The sequence below is a fragment of the Emys orbicularis genome, chromosome 6 (genome assembly GCF_028017835.1).
Source record: "Emys orbicularis isolate rEmyOrb1 chromosome 6, rEmyOrb1.hap1, whole genome shotgun sequence".
NCBI lineage: Eukaryota > Metazoa > Chordata > Testudines > Emydidae > Emys > Emys orbicularis.
The window spans coordinates 30707946-30725495 of NC_088688.1; the positions used below are offsets into that span (position 1 = coordinate 30707946).

A 17550-nucleotide genomic window follows, 5' to 3' on the forward strand; every position below is an offset into this window, starting at 1 on the left:
AAAATGTTTGCTCTGAAACTGTAAACCTGTGAGGAAGGATCATCTCTTGATCACCAAGAAAGCTATCAAAACTAAATTGCCCATTGTAGTACATCATAGTACAAAGACTTTGTTAATTGCCCCTTCACATCTATGAAAAGGCTATGTGCAAAATGGCTTGTCCTATCAGCTTGAATCCTGGAAGAAGGAAATAAAAATAGCTGACAAGAAAATTTTTCATCTTTTTGCTGTTTGGACTCTCACAGTCAGCTTGGGTTAGCCTAGCTGACTCCTGTCACCTTTTAAAATCACGGACTGTAACTCATTTACGTATATGTTTGCCTGGTTAACCTTCTAATAACTCTCATTACTTTTTCCTAGTTACTTTTTCCTTTAGTCACTTTATTACAGAATTGGGTATAAGTGTTGGCTTTGGTGAGAGATCTAAGGTACAAATTGACCTGGGGTAAATGTCTGGTCTCTTGGGACTGGGAGCAACCTAAATATTTTGTGATCTTTGGTGTATCACTAGTTCCAACTTGCGTGGGTGGCAGGATAGACTGGAATGTCCAAGGGGACTGTCTGTGACTCCATGGAGCTGTATTATGTGCTGCAAGAGCCCCTTTCATGAAGGATATGGGTAATCCACAGAGCAATCATAATCAAGGGTATCTAATACTAGAGAGCCATTGGAGTTGTGCTGCCAAGTAGCAGGAGGGAGGATACAGAGCAACCAAGTAGGCACAGGCATCAGCACAGTGTTTGTTCTCCTGCAGATCCTGGTGAACCTGTGGGATCTGATGATGGCCCAAAGCTCCTTCAACAGAGAGACAAAAGCCATGTCCCCAACAAAGTGATATGTGTATCACATTCCAGGGTGCTATCCACACCAATGAGGGGTTGTGTCACGACCTGTCTTGCAAACCTGGGTGCCTCTCAATGCTTTGCTACTGTAGCTCTCAACCTGAGCCCCTCACAAACAGCATATAGAGCACACCCGGAGTGTCTGTGTATAGCCACAGCCTGCCAGCAACACTCCAGTCACACTCTGGCTTTCATCACCTTTGGTTACTAATTGCTGGGTGACCCCCACACACTCACAGTCCCAATTTCCCCCAAAAGTATGTTCTTCACTGTCCAGTCCTCTCCTGGACAGTTCAGATATTATAGGACCATATCCAACAGTTTGCAGTTTAACTGGAGTTGCCCAAACAGTTCAGTTTAAACACAACACTGGATTAGTTTTGATTGAAGAATAAAACACATTTTAGTTAACTATCAATAGACAGATTTTATGTGAATACAAGTATAAGGCATCAAGTCAGAAATGATTACAAAAGAAAATAAAGATAAAACACTTTCTAGTAACGTAAACCTTAACAAACTAGACTGGGTTCAAGGTAAATTACTTACCACATGTTGCCAGCAACAAGGCTGACCAAATTTTCAGGCCAGAACCCCTCCCAAAGTCAAAAGGCTGGTTCTTTTGTCTGCTTAGATGAAAGAGAGCATGTGAGAGGGAGAAAAAGAAAGAGAGAATACCTGAGATGTTTTTGCCCCTCATTTTTATAATCCAGTCACCTTTTGAAATACATTTTCCTGAGGGTTTTACCCTTGGGTAAAGTTCCTTCCTTTTGTGAGGACGGAGACAAGGAGTCTAGTGGTGAAAGAGGTTCCATGTTGTTGTTGGTTAAGTGCAGCTTGATCTGTTCCTGCCCCCTTCCGTTGCCAAAGAATGGCCACTTGATGGGTAATTGCCAATTTTGATGACACCTGGCTAGAGGCGACAGCTTGTCCGTTGTCCGTTTTCCAATTTCCGTTGTCCGATTTCAGATGATGTTCATAACTTTATATATAATGTTGCTACACACATTTTACTATGGTATTATTGATCAGTGAGATATTAGTTTTCAAATGATTTCTCACAAGGCATATTTTGTGCAGAGATTATTACAATAGTGTGGGATGTGAATACAGGGCGGCACTCAACCCCTTCCCATGATTGTTTGCATAGGAGAGAACAATCCAGCTCCCTATTATTTCTTTCCTTATTCAGCCGCATTTTTTTAAATATACCACATATTCGTTACGTTATGACATACAAGTGACTTGGGAGATTTTGATTTAGCATCCTTGGAACCCTCCTAAAACAATTTTGTAGCTTGGGGATACTTTCAGAATTGATATTTTTCCTACACAACTTAATCTCTAGAGATGTGCATGGTAAATCATTAATATTATGGAGGATAAACTATTTAACTGGCAAATGTCCTTATATTGTCAAAATAATCTAATCTTCAGATTAGAGTTCACATTTAAGGATGCCTCAACTGCAATTACAGACATCTCACAAACTTCTGAGTGCCTGGACTGCAGTGGACATGCCATGACTGAAAGATACATGCTTCAGTAGTAAAAGAAAATAAAGTTCTCAAACAAGGGAAAGAGATGACAACTTATTGGATGCAAGACACGTCCCTTAAATTTCTCATACTGTGTTATTGTCATAATGTTGTAAACTGAATAGTGACTTGAGAGGAGTATGTTCCTGCAACAAACAAATAAGGACTAGTGATGATAACTAGTTTGCATCTTTGGTCATTATAGGGACAGCCCTGGTGGTCATACTAGGATCTGGGGTGTGGTTCAGAGTCCATGAAAGAGATGGGATCAAGTGGTGATAGAGGAACATGGGAGCATGGTTCAGGGGCCTAAATAGGGATGGGATCTTCTGGTGATAGCAAGATGTGGGAGTGTGGTTCAGGGGCCCATATATAGATGAGAGTCCCCAGTGAGTGGGATCACAGGCTATGGTCCAGGGGCCCATATAGGGTTGGGAGCCCCTGGTCGTAGTGGGATCCGGGAGTATGGTTCAGAGTCCAGTCTAGGGATATGAGCCACAGGTTATAGCGGGATTGGGGCAGTGTGGCCCATATAGGGATGGGAAACCCCAGTGATACCAGGATCTGGAAGCATGGTTCAGGGGCCAGTTAGGGTGACCAGATGTCCCAATTTTATAGGGACAGTTCTGATTTTTGGGTCTTTTTCTTAGATAGGTTCCTATTACCTCCCATCCCCTGTCCCGATTTTTCACATTTGCTGTCTGGTCACCCTAGGGCCAGTCGAGGGATGAGAGGCCCCATTTATAGTGGGATCCGGGAGTGTGGTTTAGGGGCCTGTATAGGGATGGGAACCACAAATGCTAGCAGGGTCGGGGGAGGGCTCAGGGGCTCTTTAGAGGTGTGAGGTCCCTGTAGGAAGAGGAGCAGGGGGTCGGGGTGGGGGTCGGGCACAGGACAGCTGGGGAGCGCGGGTGCTCACAGGGTAGCTAAACGCTCTGTCAGCCCTCAGCCGACCTTGCGGCGGCCCCCATCCCGGCAGCCCTCGCTCTGCATGCTGGGAACTGTAGTCCTCTTTCTCTACGCTGCTCACGTCCAGCGCTCGGCAACGCGCAGCAACAAGACCGTCCGCAAGAAGCATGCGCATAGTGGAAGGGCGGAGCTTGCTTCTTCCGCACCCTTGAAAAGGAACCCTCCCTCTTTGACTGTTTCCTAGACCGTCGGGCAAATGAAATGCTTTGATTCAATGACTGGCTCCGCCCTCTTTTTCCCGCACCTCCCGGTTTCTCAGAGGAACGTTCGGATTGGTGTATTATAGTACCCACGTGACCAATAGTAGCCAATTACTGATGTACACTCTCCTGTCCGTCCCGAGTCTCCCGCCCACTCTGACAAGATGGCGGCTCCCAGGGGGTGGCGGTTGGTATGGCAAGGCTGCCGGTTGCTGCACACTGAGCCCTTCGCGGCCCCTCAGCCTCCGTCTCCGCTCTACCCGCCCGTGGTCGCCTCCCACACGGCCAAGAGCAAGTCGGCCAAGCGCCGCCGGCTGGAATATTTCTACCAGCAGGTGCACGAGGCGCCCTCCATCGCGGAGAAGCTGCGGCTCTACGGCCGGCTGCAGCGGCTCAAGTACGTGGTTTACCCGCAGACCTTCTCCCTGAACGCGGACCGCTGGTACCAGAGCTTCACCAAGACCGTCTTCGTGCCGGGGCTGCCCCCCGCGGGAGCGGAGCCGGCGGGACCCGGGGTCCCGGATCTGAGCGAGTTGCGTTCCCTGGCCTGCGACGCGCTCCTGCAGGAGCATTTCTACCAGCGCAAGCGAGAGCGACCCTTCCTCTACCGAGAGCAGCAGCACATCCCGGCCCCCTTCCTCACCCAGCTGGTCTCCTCCCTCACCGCCGCGCTGGGCAGCTGCAACCCGCTGCTCACAACCTCCTGCTTAGGTGGGGCGGGAGGTCGCGTGAAGGGGGTGTTGCTGGTGATTAGAGAGGGGCGAGGAGGGGGTGCTGGGGCTGGGTGGGAAGTTAGGCCATGGAGTAGAAGAAGAGATTATGCGGAAGTATGTGAAATGCACCTGGGTTATTGTGGGTAATTGTTACATCACTGACTGATTTTCAACTTTGTTTTTTGGTCTGAGGGCTGATGTCCTTTTGCATGTGTTCACCAAGAATACATGGGTGTAATGGGCTGGCTAAAAACAAAACGTGTTTCATTTCAGATTTAAAACCACAGGTTAACTTCTATTGGGAGCGCGGTGAGACTGTTGTTTGTCGAGGCTATCGAACTGGTAGAATTGATCCAGTGAGATTTCAGATAGATGACAAACCACAAATCCAGATCCGTGTGCCAGAACAGCTTCCAGAGGTACGAATGTTTTTAATACTTCTAAAAGTGAATATCAACTGGTACTGTATTACAGTAGCATTTAGTATGTAGCATGTATAAAAGTAGCTTCACTGTGCTAGGCAGGATACAGACACCTAGTAAGAGAGTCTCTGCTCTGAACAGTTCACAACATAAATATATTCTGTCTAAAAATCATTGCTTGTTTTTGTTTGATTTTAAATCCAACCAGTCATATCTCAGGGAAAAACTTTTGTAGAAAAACTTAATTTCCTCTATAAAGGTTCCATTGTATTTATAACAATCTTATTTATTCCATGATTTTAGTGATTATTAAAACTATAAAATTGAGTGTCTGGGCAACAAAATGGCAGATGAAATTCAATGTTGATAAATGCAAAGTAATGCACCGATTGTACACCCCTAACCTTTCCATGATAGCAGGGCAACATGGGGGGAACATGCACATCTTTCTTTTGTGCCCCTGCCAGCTAGTCCTGTGTGCTTCTTCAGGGTGCCGTGCTTTGCACTTTGACCATTTTAATGTTTCTGTTAATTTGATTGTGCACTTTGCCAAGGTTGAGACTGCTAGATAGGATTAAACTGAGTGACACTAAATGTGAAAATCAGAGTTTTTAGTGTCAGAAAGGTGATAAACTTGATGCCTTTACAGGTAGGCAATGTAGCTTTGTACATTCTTTAAAATGCTTTTTCTTTGACTGTTGGTTTTAACAAGTTTTCCTCTAAAAGCTTTCTTCTTCTAAATCATGAGGTAGGGTAATTGAAAATAACAGGTAGACAAAGAGTGAAATCTAGTTAAATACAGAATAAACTTCCAATCGTTAAATAACAGCACATACAGTACTGTAGATGTGTGTGATTAATTATCTTTATACTGGGGGTTCATCTATTTTTAGAGAAGTTTTAGGGAACTTTAAAAAAAATAAATAGCACTTTGCTTAACCTCTATTCTACTTTTGTGAGGCATTCAGCAATGCTGTATACAAAACACATTGTGTTGGGTAAGACTTTCTTAGAATTTACTACTAGGGAAAGATTCTCCTGTTCATCCTCCCCCCAAAAATATATGGGTGGGGGAAATCAATATATGTATATGTGTGTGAGCGTATGTGAGGAAATCAGTGTATACTGGGGCTACCACCCTTTGGAGGAAGCCTCACTAGCAATCATATGGTCACTGCTAAATTCAGTGGCATGACTGAAAGTTTTAGTTCTGTATATTTTATTTAGATTTTCTATAACTTGCCAAAGAAAACAAAACATACACCAAGATTTTCAAAAATGACTATTGACTTTTTTGCTTGGGTGCTCAACTTTTGAGTCCTCTTTCAGAGGATGTGTGCTTGGCATTCTTAAAATTGGGCTACTCAAGGCATCTTGAGTTGGGGACCCAAAATGATTGGTTAGTTGCTTTTGAAAAAAGAGAATTGCAAAATACTATAACCATTGAATGGGAGGATAAAGGTCCAACACAAAATGCTGTTAATTAAGCTTTGGTGGTGTTTTTTTGTGTTTTGAGTCGTGTGTTCCCCCCCCCCCCCCCCCCCCCCGGCAAAAAGTGGGAAATGCCATCTTCTATCAGTGGGAAGTGGTGCTAACCAACAATTGTCCAGGCTCTGGCACTTGAGTCCTTCCTGTTCTACACAACATATTTCTCTTTTGCTGCAGGAGATTCACGCTGTCTTCGACAAACATACTATCTTGTTGGTTTCTCTCTCGGAACAGGATCAAAGTTTTATTCAAGGCCGTAAAATGGATGTTGACCTTGATGAGAATTCCTTAGGTGTTCGGATGGCTGGTCAAACAAATCTTTCTTAAGAATCAAAATATTGTTATCAATGTAGTATGTAATAATACTGAGATCAAAAACATTCTATGACTTGCTGAACTGATTTTCTTTCTCTCTCTCTCTCTCTCTCTCTCTCGTTCCTTCAAGTTTGTACCATTAGATTATTCAGTCCCTGGAGAAGTTCCTGTTATTAATCACAAACCAGACAAACTTCCATTGTTCAAAAGACAGTATGATAACAAGATATTTATAGGTAAGATTTTCCTAGCGATAGGAATATAGTTACGGTGTAGAAGTACTAAAGAATAGTACACTTTTGAAAATGGCTTATTGCAGAAGCCAATTTCAAAATCTGTCTAATGGCATTTATAACTGTGGTGCTATACTTTGCTGAACATTAATTAATAAAATAAGAGACTGGGTATAGTCAGTAAAACACTTAAAATTGTGATAAAGTGACACACATTTGACACTTCATATTTCAGAAGGAGTCATTTAAGTCTTGATCTGAAAATATTTGATTCAATATGCAGAATGTTTTCTGAATGGGTCATTGGGCCTTATAAGGATTTTGTTCTTTGCTTTTCTTTTGGTTACAAGGGGGCTCAGATAGCTTTACTCATAAAGAGGTTGTTGCTTCTCTATAATAAACCAGTTACCTGCACAGTCAGGGCCAAGCCCACCATTCTCCTACAGCCCAGAAAAATATGCTTCTTACCACTTTTGCTACAGAAGATCAGTTACCTGTCAGCTTTAAAAGGAGCCTTCTGGTCTTTCTAAACAACATCCAGTCAATGAAGGGGAAAGAGGCAAAACCCCTTTAATTTCAGTGGGCGCAAGATTGGACCAGAACTAGCAAATTATTAACTTTAATTTCAGTGTCTTTTCTCCAATTATAGCCAGCAAGTGAGTTGATAAGGAGACTTAGTCTTTTGAACTAGAGGAAGCCAAAGAAATATTAATGTCAAAATTTCAAATCAAGCTAACTTTTTTTAAATAACTTGTTACTTTGATGGGCAGAAGTCAGAATAATAGAGATGACAGAAATATTATCTTTTCCTTAACCTCTGATGCCTATAACGTTTGATTTTTTTTTTAAAGTGGCTTTTAACTTTTCTCCTTTTTATGAACTCAGGATCAAAAGTGGCAGATCCATGCAGCTATGGTCATACGCAATTTCATTTGATTCCTGATAAACTGAAAAGGGAGCGATTATTAAAAGCAAACCTTGCTGATCAAATTGAAGTAACTTATCGAGCTAATGGTATTGCAAGTCTCTTTGCTTGGACTGCAGCACAAGCTATGTATCAAGGTGAGGCAAAACTTCTAGCTTGATTGCTAGCCATTTATAGATGTAAGACAAACTTCTTTCTCCCTTTCCTTTTATCTTCCATTTGTGTTTTATGTGGTTTTCTTTCTGTGTAGAACAGGTCTTGATTTCATTATTGAAACTTAAATGAGCCAATTAAACTATGTATATGGGAGATATTATACAAATTCTTTAAAACAAGACCCTTAAATCTGTGTAAAGTGCTTGAAGAGTAGGAGAAAAGAATCACACCAAAGTTTTCGGGGCTCTTTTTGGGGGGGGAGGGGCATGTCAAACTGAGATTAATCAAGTGTAATTCACAAACAAAGCGATCATTCTGTCAGTCCTCATCCTCAAAGGAAACCTACACAGCCCTTTCAAAAGATGAGCATGGAAGCTTAAATTCATTACTCTGCTAAAATAACAGGAGTACTTGTGGCACCTTAGAGACTAACAAATTTATTAGAGCATAAGCTTTCGTGGGCTACAACCCACTTCTTCGGATGCATATAGGCTGCTACTCTGAAACCTGTCAATTACTCTGCTAGACACTCAAAATCATGGACTGGACAGAGACACACTGGATTTATGGCTTATTATAACTATCTGTAACCCCCTCTTTCTGTCCTATGACTGCAGAGGTGTTAATGGGCCACTCTGCCTTGAATGGTCCCTTACAATATGTGATAACTACTTATGCTAAACAATCTGTTCCACTATTTTGCTGTGATGATGCTGGGAATACCTTTCCTAGACCTGAAGAAGAGCTCTGTGTACCTTGGAAACTTGTCTCTCTCACCAACAGAAGTTCATTCAATAAAAGATATTATCTCACCTGCTTTGTCTTTCTAAACATTTCCATTGGTATTTTTTCATTACTTTGACTGGATTTTTAAAAAAAAATCCTAGAAAAAGGGAGCAGTAAAGAAAAAATGAAATGTAATGTTGGATCTCAGTCCTCTGACTTCCTTAATTTCTGTTTAACCCTGTCTTGATCGAGAGCGTTAAAAGGAGTAATATACATCAAACCAAATATTTACAAATCAGTAGTTGGCAATATAAAATGTCGAAAAAGTATTAAATCTTATGTTTTGAGATAGTGTTCTAGGAGTAATTAAAATGGCAGTAGCAAATAGCCAACTTGCTTAATCGTGTCAACCAGCTCATGGATTTAAAGTAGGTGGCTCCTCTGACTTGAACAAAAGGCTTTTAAAGGCCTTGGTCTTAAACGGGCAAGGTGGTGCCCTGGGACTGAGTGATACTCTGTCACCTTCCTTCCCCTTATAGAATCATAGAATATCCGGGTTGGAAGGGACCTAAGGAGGTCATCTAGTCCAACCCCCTGCTCAAGGCAGGACCAATCCCCAGACAGATTTTTTTCCCCAGATCCCTAAATGGCCCCCTCAAGGATTGAACTCACAACCCTGGGTTTAGCAGGCCAATGAGCTAGCCCTCCTCCCTATGCAAAGCCTCGATAGAGAGAGCATCTGTTGTTTTCTCATTTTCATTGCTGCCAGGCCAAGTTGTCCTGTTATGGAATCTAATAAAGTTGTGTCCACTTATAAGAAAAATCCAGATGTTTCTATCTCATTGGTCCCTGCCATGCTATATCATCTGTGAAACTGAAGTCAATAAAATGACTGCAAGAGCATTAGGGAGATGCTTGATGGGAAATGGGTACTTCAACTTTGGTTTAATTAAACCAAGTATTGATGCAGAGTTAATACTATTTAAAAAAAAAAAATTAAAAAGTGCAGCCCAGTAGAGTTACTCTTTAAATAGAGGGCCTTTCCCCTTGCTAATCTGTCATGCTTCTAACAGAACTAAAGAAAAAAAATCATTGTTTAATGCATAACAGGTTAGAACTGAAGAGTAAATAGGGTGTGATCAGTCTGACTTTTAAAAGTGCTTTAAATTACAAAGCTGCCTCAACCAGATATGGGGTTCTCAAACTGTGGGTGAGGACACCTAAGTGGGTTGCGAGCCCATTTTAATGGGGTTACCAGGGCTGACTTAGACTTGCTGGGGCTGAAGCCCAAGCCTGACGCCCTGGGTGGCAGGGATCAGGTTGCAGGCCCCCTGCATGGGTCTGAAGCCTTTGGGCTTTGAATTTAGCTCCCTGGCCATGGGCGGTGGTGCTTGGGATTTAGCGCCCCCCCCCCACCACCACCTGGGGTGGCGGGGCTCAGGTGGGCTCAGGCTTCAATCCCCCCTCCTGGGGTCATGTAGTAATTTTTGTTGTCAGAAGGGGGTCATGGTGCAATGAAGTTTGAGAACCCCTGATCTAGACAAACTCACTTTGGAACACCTGAAGTTTCAAATGCTTAATTTTCATATTTCTTTGGGTACCTGTATATATCTTTTAAAGCTAAAACTAGCTGAGTTTTTCCATAATTTAATCAAGCTGCTTTTGCAGTTTACCCTTTGGCACCAATCTATCCTGTATTAGTGAACAACTCCAATCTTGCTATCTGAATCAGCAAAAATTATGAAATGTATAGAATATTAAATGGCACTTATTAATATGTGTAAAATTATTTTTGGTATTTTTTAGGTTAAAATATGTAGTCTATACACTAGAGTTTTTTGGCTGTGGTATATGATAGTAAGCAGCTGAAATCAGTATTCCAAAAAATGGGGTGTTATAGTGGAATTTTGGCAGTTAAATTCTACTCCATGTTCGGTGCATATAAATCAAATTTCTCTTATACAAATCTTCATGGAAGGTGGAATTTGATTATAAGCCAGTTTACTATGCAATAGGGTGAACTGTTTTTGAAAGCAGGCTCATGAGCTTGTATTGTACATTATAATGAAACACAAAGGATGAACAGTTGCTATGGGGATCAAGCTAATGGTTTTATCCTGAACTAGTAAACATTACAGGCACATGAAATCTAATGTTCTTGCTCTAGCACTTGGCCTTTCAGATATGCCCTGTGCTAAATTCTAACAGTGTATATGTAAAGAAATAATGCCCAATATACTTGCATAATATCAGAGACTAGAGATTTTTTTTAATCCAAGACAGATTACAAAAAGTAGACCTACATATTGATCATTAGTATTGCACTACTTGTATCTGATCAAAATAATAGTAAATAAAAAACCTAATTGTTGAGAAGTAGAGATACAGTGTATATTTGAGCAAACTCCCATACTCACGATCTGTACAATTCTAATTCCATAAAGGATTTATAAATATTAAATGAGACCTCAGCTGAAAAGAAGAGAAGGTTCAAGAGAACTTAATTCACTTAGATATAGATGCCATTAGCTAATAGCTAGCTTCTGGTAGTGGAAGCAATTTCTGAAGTAATGACACCATGTTTAGGTCACAGTGATGTAAATCCCCTAATTAATACATCTGTATAAAACAATAAGAAGATGGTTTTGCGTCAAATTGTACATGTGAAATAGCATATGCTAATCACATGTGATCCCAAACTTATCTTTTTTTGTGGTGTACCTATAACACTGAAATTGATGGTCTCATCTTTACAAGTCAATTAGAATCTTAGTGACATTGATGTATAAGACGGTAACATTTGTTTTCATTCTCTGACTCTACTGGGTTATTTTATAATTTTAGTAGTGAGCATTGCTTAAGGAAGCGTATGTATTCAATGTTTGTGCTGTAAGTACAGTTCTCTACATATGCTATTGTGCATGCACAATAACATGATATAGTATAAAAGGGGAACCATTTTGTTTGGTCCAATAAAAGATTTAGCTTGTCTCTCTAACCATTTTATTCAGCATTCAACAGTAATGGTGTATTAAACTTGAATTAACGGCACATATTCTTGAATTGTTGTGATGAATAAGTGCATTCCCTTATGGATAAAGTCACTTCACCGTAAGAGGATTTATGGAAAATTCAGTTATCCTCTAAATAGAAGGTGCTGCGCTGCCAAAGGTCAGATTCCCTCTCTCCTCCCCCGCCCCCCCCCCAAAAAAAATAGTGTCTGCAGGGCACACCAAATGTGTGGTGCTGTACATTGTATCTAATTTTAAACATGCCGTTTTGTGCAAGATGGGTAACCTTTGCGGGCAGACTTGGTTCCATGAGAATCCATGTGCATTGAAAAGGTTAGATTTGTGAGCATACGCATTAGCATAATTTTGAAAGTGGTCCTTGAGGTATGTGACCCAAAACTTTTCTTGGGGGTGGGTGAGGTGAGGATGTCATTAGATTATTATGTAAAATGTTATGACTGAACAATCTAAAACTATCTTGTTCCTTGAGGATAAGCAGTTTAGGTTTGTAACTCTGTCTGTATTTCAAGTCCCTGTGCCAATATGAATATTACTTATGTCTTGTGTAACTAGAGTGTAATTTCATTTACAGGATTCTGGTGTGAGGCAGATGTGACCCGTCCCTTTGTATCGCAGGCTGTGATCACAGATGGAAAATACTTTGCTTTCTTTTGTTATCAGCTGAATACCTTAGCACTAACTGTACGCGCTGATCAAAATAACCCTCGGAAGAATATCTGTTGGGGAACAGAAAGTAAGCCCTTATATGAAGCTGTGGAAGGCAATAACGTAAAAGGTTTTAATGATGAAATTCTGCTTCAGTTAGTTCAGTTTCTGCTAAACAGACCAGAGCAATTGTAAATTAGGCTACCAAAGGGCTCTGTTTAAATGCCTGGGCTTCATCGGAAGTCAAATGAAATGTGATGTGGAATGGTTCTTCATGCTTATTCAAGGTTTGCTCTGTGTGTGTGTGTGCGCGCACACACACATATACATCTGACTAAATATTACTGTAAACAATAAAATGTATTCTGTGATCTCTTGTGGGGCTTATTCCCACACACTCACCAAAATATGTGGTGTTGTACATTGAAAATAAACATATAGAATAACTTAATGCCTTTTGTATACTTGTATTTGAAGTAAGGTACCTTGATTTTTAAATAGATCCAAAAAAAATGACCTGGATTCTGTGTTTCAACAAACTGAGATTTCCTCATGCAAACTTGATGGGCAATAGAACAGTGTTGTCCATGTAGACTGTAAACTCCTTGGAAGAGGGAGTCTCAACACAATTGAAGTACTTATACAACTTGATAGTGGTTTTTGCACAAGTTTTCTGATGACACGCTGTAACTTCATCTTGTAAAATCTTTTCTAATGCTGAAGCATTGTTTTAGCTATGACTTCAGGGGAGGGGTTAGAAGTCAGTAAGCGGGTAGGTTTCTTTTCAAGTAATTGATTTATCCTCTGGAATAATTTACACAAGACTACATGAACTCTGGTTAACTTTTTATTGTTAAGTACTTCCTTTTTACAGAGTTGAGTCCACAGGTTTCATAGTTTCCCAGGCCAGAAGGGACCATTGTGATCATCTAGTCTGACCTCCGGTACAAGACAAGCCATAGAACTTCCACAAATTAATTCCTAGAGTAGGGATCGGCAACCTTTGGCACGTGGCCCGTCAGGGAAAGCCGCTGGCAAGCCGGGACAGTTTGTTTTACCTGCAGCGTCCGCAGGTTCAGCCAATCGCAGCTTCCACTGGCCGCAGTTCGCCCTTCCAGGCCAATGGGTGCTGCGGGAAGCGGCATGGGCCGAGACATTCCAAAGGTTGCCGATCCCTGTCTTTTAGAAAAACATCCAATCTTGATTTTACAATTGTCAGTGATGGAGAATCCACCACAGCCCTTGTCATTGTCTGTCTGTCTGTCTTTTTCCTTTATGCCACTTTTACTGGTGAGGGTTGTGGCGGCAGTAGGAAGGACCAGACCTCCCTTTCCTCCGCAATAGGTTCCAGCTCCTTTTGGGGGATTCCCCAGCGTTCCCAGGCCATCTGGGAGATATTATCCCTCCAGTGTGTCCTGGGTCAGCCTCAGGATCTCCTCCCAGTGGGATGTGCCCAGTAGAGTTCCAAAGGAAACCTCCCAGGGGGCATCCTTATCAGGTGCCAGAACCACCTCAGCTGGCTCCTCTCAATCCAGAGCAGTAGTGGCTCTACTCCCAGGCTCTCCTAAATAGCTGAGCTCCTCTGTCATGGTCTTTACAACTGGCATTTCATAAGGAATTAAGAAAAACTGACAAACAGTAGGTGGCACTGTTTGCCATTCTGTTTCAGAAGAAGAAATGAAATTGTCTTTGCCTTATATTTTTTCACTGATTAGCAAAGCTGAGACAAAACATAAATATGCACAGTAGTCTCCAGCACATTAAATCACTTACTGAAACAAAATAACTTCTGTAGAATGGCATTAATCTTTCCTTTTGTACTTGTCTGGTCCATAGTATTTAAGAGTGAAATACACTGACAATGAAGGAAATCTCTAGTATTGTTGAAAGTGGGAATATATAACTGCTAAATGTTTAAATCTGGAACATCAGAAACTGCAAGATTCCTGTTCTTTAGCTCCAATCAGCAAAAACATTTGATTCTGCTGCTTTAAATCTCATGGGACCAACTTTCTTTCTTTGACATCTTATTCTGCAGGGTTTGGTGTCTGACAGAACTTTTAAAAAAGGCAATTCAAGGGAGTCATAAGGGGATGAAACTTACAAAGTTGGTTGTTTTAGCTTTCTATTAATTTTAACCTGTGCTTCTGTGCAGGGAACATGAGGGAGGCTAAGGAAGAATTTAAAATTAAATCATATTTTTTGGGTAATAGGGAAACTATTTGTCTTTCTCCTTATAATCCCAAATGCTGAACTATTTTGCTTTATTAAAAAAAAGTTTAACAACCCTCAAGCAGATACCAAGTCTGGGAAATGTCATGGTGTCTACATTCTGAGACTGAAAATAGGGGACCTGTACTGGAAACCTTTATGCAGTCTTCTCTAAATTCCATGCAGGAATGCCCGGAGTCTGAAGACTATGTACCCTTCCCTTTATGCCCACATAGGACTAGATACAATCTAGTCCAAAACTATTGAAATGTAAGTAATTCTCCATCTTCCTCCATTCAAGAACAGGCAGTGTTGATGTTTAATATCTGCTCGGTTCTGGTCTAGGTACTTGCAATTTTTTTTAGTTGATCAGTTTTCATTTTTAATCTGCACATATACATAGGAAAGCTCCAGGGTCAGCTGAAATATTCTTTGCAAGTTAACATTAGTCTTTGCTCCCCCATTTACCCTTTGAACTTTGTTTTATTGGCATAGATCTTATCCTGCCTCATTACTCTTTCCATCCCTACTGATCTATGTTGGCTTTTACTTGCCTTATTAAGGGCTAAATTCTGTCTTTTGGGGGCACAACAAGGGTGAAAAGGAGATATTGCCCACTGTCTCTTCTGCAAAAGGACTTTTGCTTACATTTCTGCTTATTTTGTGTTTATTTCATATTCAATTAACCTCTGATCATTAGAGCCTGGCCGATTCCTACTGTCAAGGAACAGGAAATTACCTGAGCAGTTTAAACGTATGGCGTTACCAAACAGCCTGTTCTCTTTGGAGAAGGGGCATGTGGCCTTTCAGTTAAATGAATGTCTCAAGATCTGCATAGTGGGGGGGGGGGGGGGGGACGACAGCTATCTGTGTGGAGAGATATAGCAGCATAGAGAGACGCCCAATCCAATCTTGCGCCCACTGAAATTAAAGGGGTTTTGCCTCTTTCCCCTTCATTGACTGGATGTTGTTTAGAAAGACCAGAAGGCTCCTTTTAAAGCTGACAGGTAACTGATCTTCTGTAGCAAAAGTGGTAAGAAGCATATTTTTCTGGGCTGTAGGAGAATGGTGGGCTTGGCCCTGACTGTGCAGGTAACTGGTTTATTATAGAGAAGCAACAACCTCTTTATGAGTAAAGCTATCTGAGCCCCCTTGTAACCAAAAGAAAAGCAAAGAACAAAATCCCTACACCCTAACAGTACAACTCCTCTTTAAGCCCTGCTGGCATGTATTTTGCTGCTGTCCTCTTAGCCAACCCACCAATTCCTTGGGCTATTGGGAGGGGGAATAGCCAAAAACTGAGTTAATACTCAATGTGCAATCTGAGGGAAAATTCTACTGGCAGTTCTGCAGGTCTGGAAGGGGATGTTGCATTATGGATGACCAGCCCCAGCCTTTTACCCCCTCCATTTTGCTTCCCATCTGCCAAAAGCCCTGCAGAACCCCTTGTAGTTAATGCAGCAGAGCTTCCACAGGATCAGAAATGGAGCTGGTGCCCATTAAGCCTTTTTTTCCTCTGTGTCCCAACACTCAGCTCGCTTTATGTATTAATGCATGGGAATACAGTAGAACCTCAGTTACAAACTGACCAGTTAACCACACACTTCCGTTGGAACCGGAAGTACACATTCAGGCAGCAGCAGAGACACCCCCCCCTCCAATAAAAAATCAAATACAGTACAGTACTGTTAAACATAAACCACTAAAAGAAAGGGAAAGCAGCATTTTTCTTCTGCATAGTAAAGTTTCAAAGCTCTAGTAAGTCAATGTTCAGTTGTAAACTTTTGAAAGAACGATAATATTTTCAGAGTTGTGAACAACCTCCGGTCCTGAGGTGCTCATAACTCTGAGGTTCTAATGTAGCATGATGTTATATGTACAGTGCCTCCCATTGTATAGGTTCTTCAGCATACCATATATCAAATAAATACAGCATTACTAGAACAGGACAGCTCAAGTGAGTCAGCAATCTGCAGATTTGCAGGATTGGGCCCCTAATCTATTTCTAGTCCCACCTTCTTTGTGATCAGTTAAGGGACAGTTATTCAAACAGTATTTGCTACTTATGTTCATTTTCAAGTAATGCCACAGTTGGCATTACGTGTTCTTGAGACTTTTAAAAAAAAAAAAAGAAACCCTCAAAAAAAAATTTTATTTTATTTTTTTTAAAAGCTTGGAAGTCCAGGTTGAGACATTCAGAAGAACAGAAAGTTCTCTGTTTTCCGTCAGGCCTTACACAATAAAACATATGCTATTTTGCTTTTCTGTTCCTGTGCCAAGGAAATGGAAAAATATAGTCAGCAAAAATGCACCTGTACAAGGCTGATAAGTCAGCTAGTTACAAAAAGTGAACAGAAGCAAAAATTGCCTAGCCCATCCTTCTGTTTCTCCAAAAAGTCGTTTGAATGTGCAATACTTTCTTTACCCTAATGGAAAATGCATTGAGTAACCTTTAAAAGTTGTTTTGCTCTACAGTATTGTACAAAAGATGCCCTCAGTAACAAACATCCATATCTTTGGTAGTGGTTATACCCACACGTATCATGTGGTGATAATAGCCATGTGGTAAATTGCATCTAGCTTATATCTTTCAGTTCCTCGCCTTCACTTTGACCATCAGTCCAGCTTCCAGGGCTCATTTTCAAATTCCAGCCTCTGAACATCTTCAAACAGCTGCCACTTGTTTAAACAAACAACCCAACTCCCTATTCCCCCTCTCAGAACCACCCACCCCCGTCTGAGAACCAACCCCTGCTCCACTAACTTTCTCCAAGTGTAGAACTTTCCCTCAAAAATTTACACTGGCCTGAGATTCAAGACAGGCATACTTAAACCTGCATCAGTGACAGATTTAATGTCTGATTCAGTTTTATGTACTGACTTCCAACATTCCTAGGCAGGGCTGGCCCTAGACCAAATGGTGCCCCAGGCAAGGAGTGTCTTTGGCACCTCCTGCCCCTCCATTTGTTATAATTTTTAATACCTTATTTATTATTGCATTTATAGCCCATTTCATGACTTTGATGTATGATTTATCCTTGTTTTATAAGATGATAAATTTGTAAGCTAGGATCTGTAAATCTGTATTTATTCATGCCATATATAAGCAAATAAAAAAAGTTTCCTCTAAGCTT

At 41.2% G+C, this 17550-nt stretch overlaps 1 protein-coding gene across 1 annotated transcript; it reads left to right on the top strand.

The window, feature by feature from the left end:
* Window positions 1-3696: 3696 nt before the first annotated feature.
* MRPS30 (mitochondrial ribosomal protein S30) lies at window positions 3697-12649 on the top strand. The gene is made up of 5 exons (XM_065406524.1): window positions 3697-4261; window positions 4537-4682; window positions 6619-6724; window positions 7607-7783; window positions 12132-12649. The coding sequence occupies exons 1-5, from the start codon at window positions 3715-3717 to the stop codon at window positions 12398-12400; spliced, it is 1245 nt and encodes a 414-aa protein (XP_065262596.1). The 5' UTR covers window positions 3697-3714; the 3' UTR covers window positions 12401-12649.
* Window positions 12650-17550: the final 4901 nt, after the last annotated feature.

What these genes read in the sequence shown, in the direction of transcription:
- MRPS30 (XM_065406524.1), top strand. Translation starts at nt 3,715, where the DNA reads ATGGCGGCTCCCAGGGGGTGGCGGTTGGTATGGCAAGGCTGCCGGTTG. An exon ending in GCTCACAACCTCCTGCTTAG is followed by an intron (nt 4,262 to 4,536) that starts GTGGGGCGGGAG and finishes GTTTCATTTCAG; the next exon opens with ATTTAAAACCACAGGTTAAC. An exon ending in AGCACAAGCTATGTATCAAG is followed by an intron (nt 7,784 to 12,131) that starts GTGAGGCAAAAC and finishes TTTCATTTACAG; the next exon opens with GATTCTGGTGTGAGGCAGAT.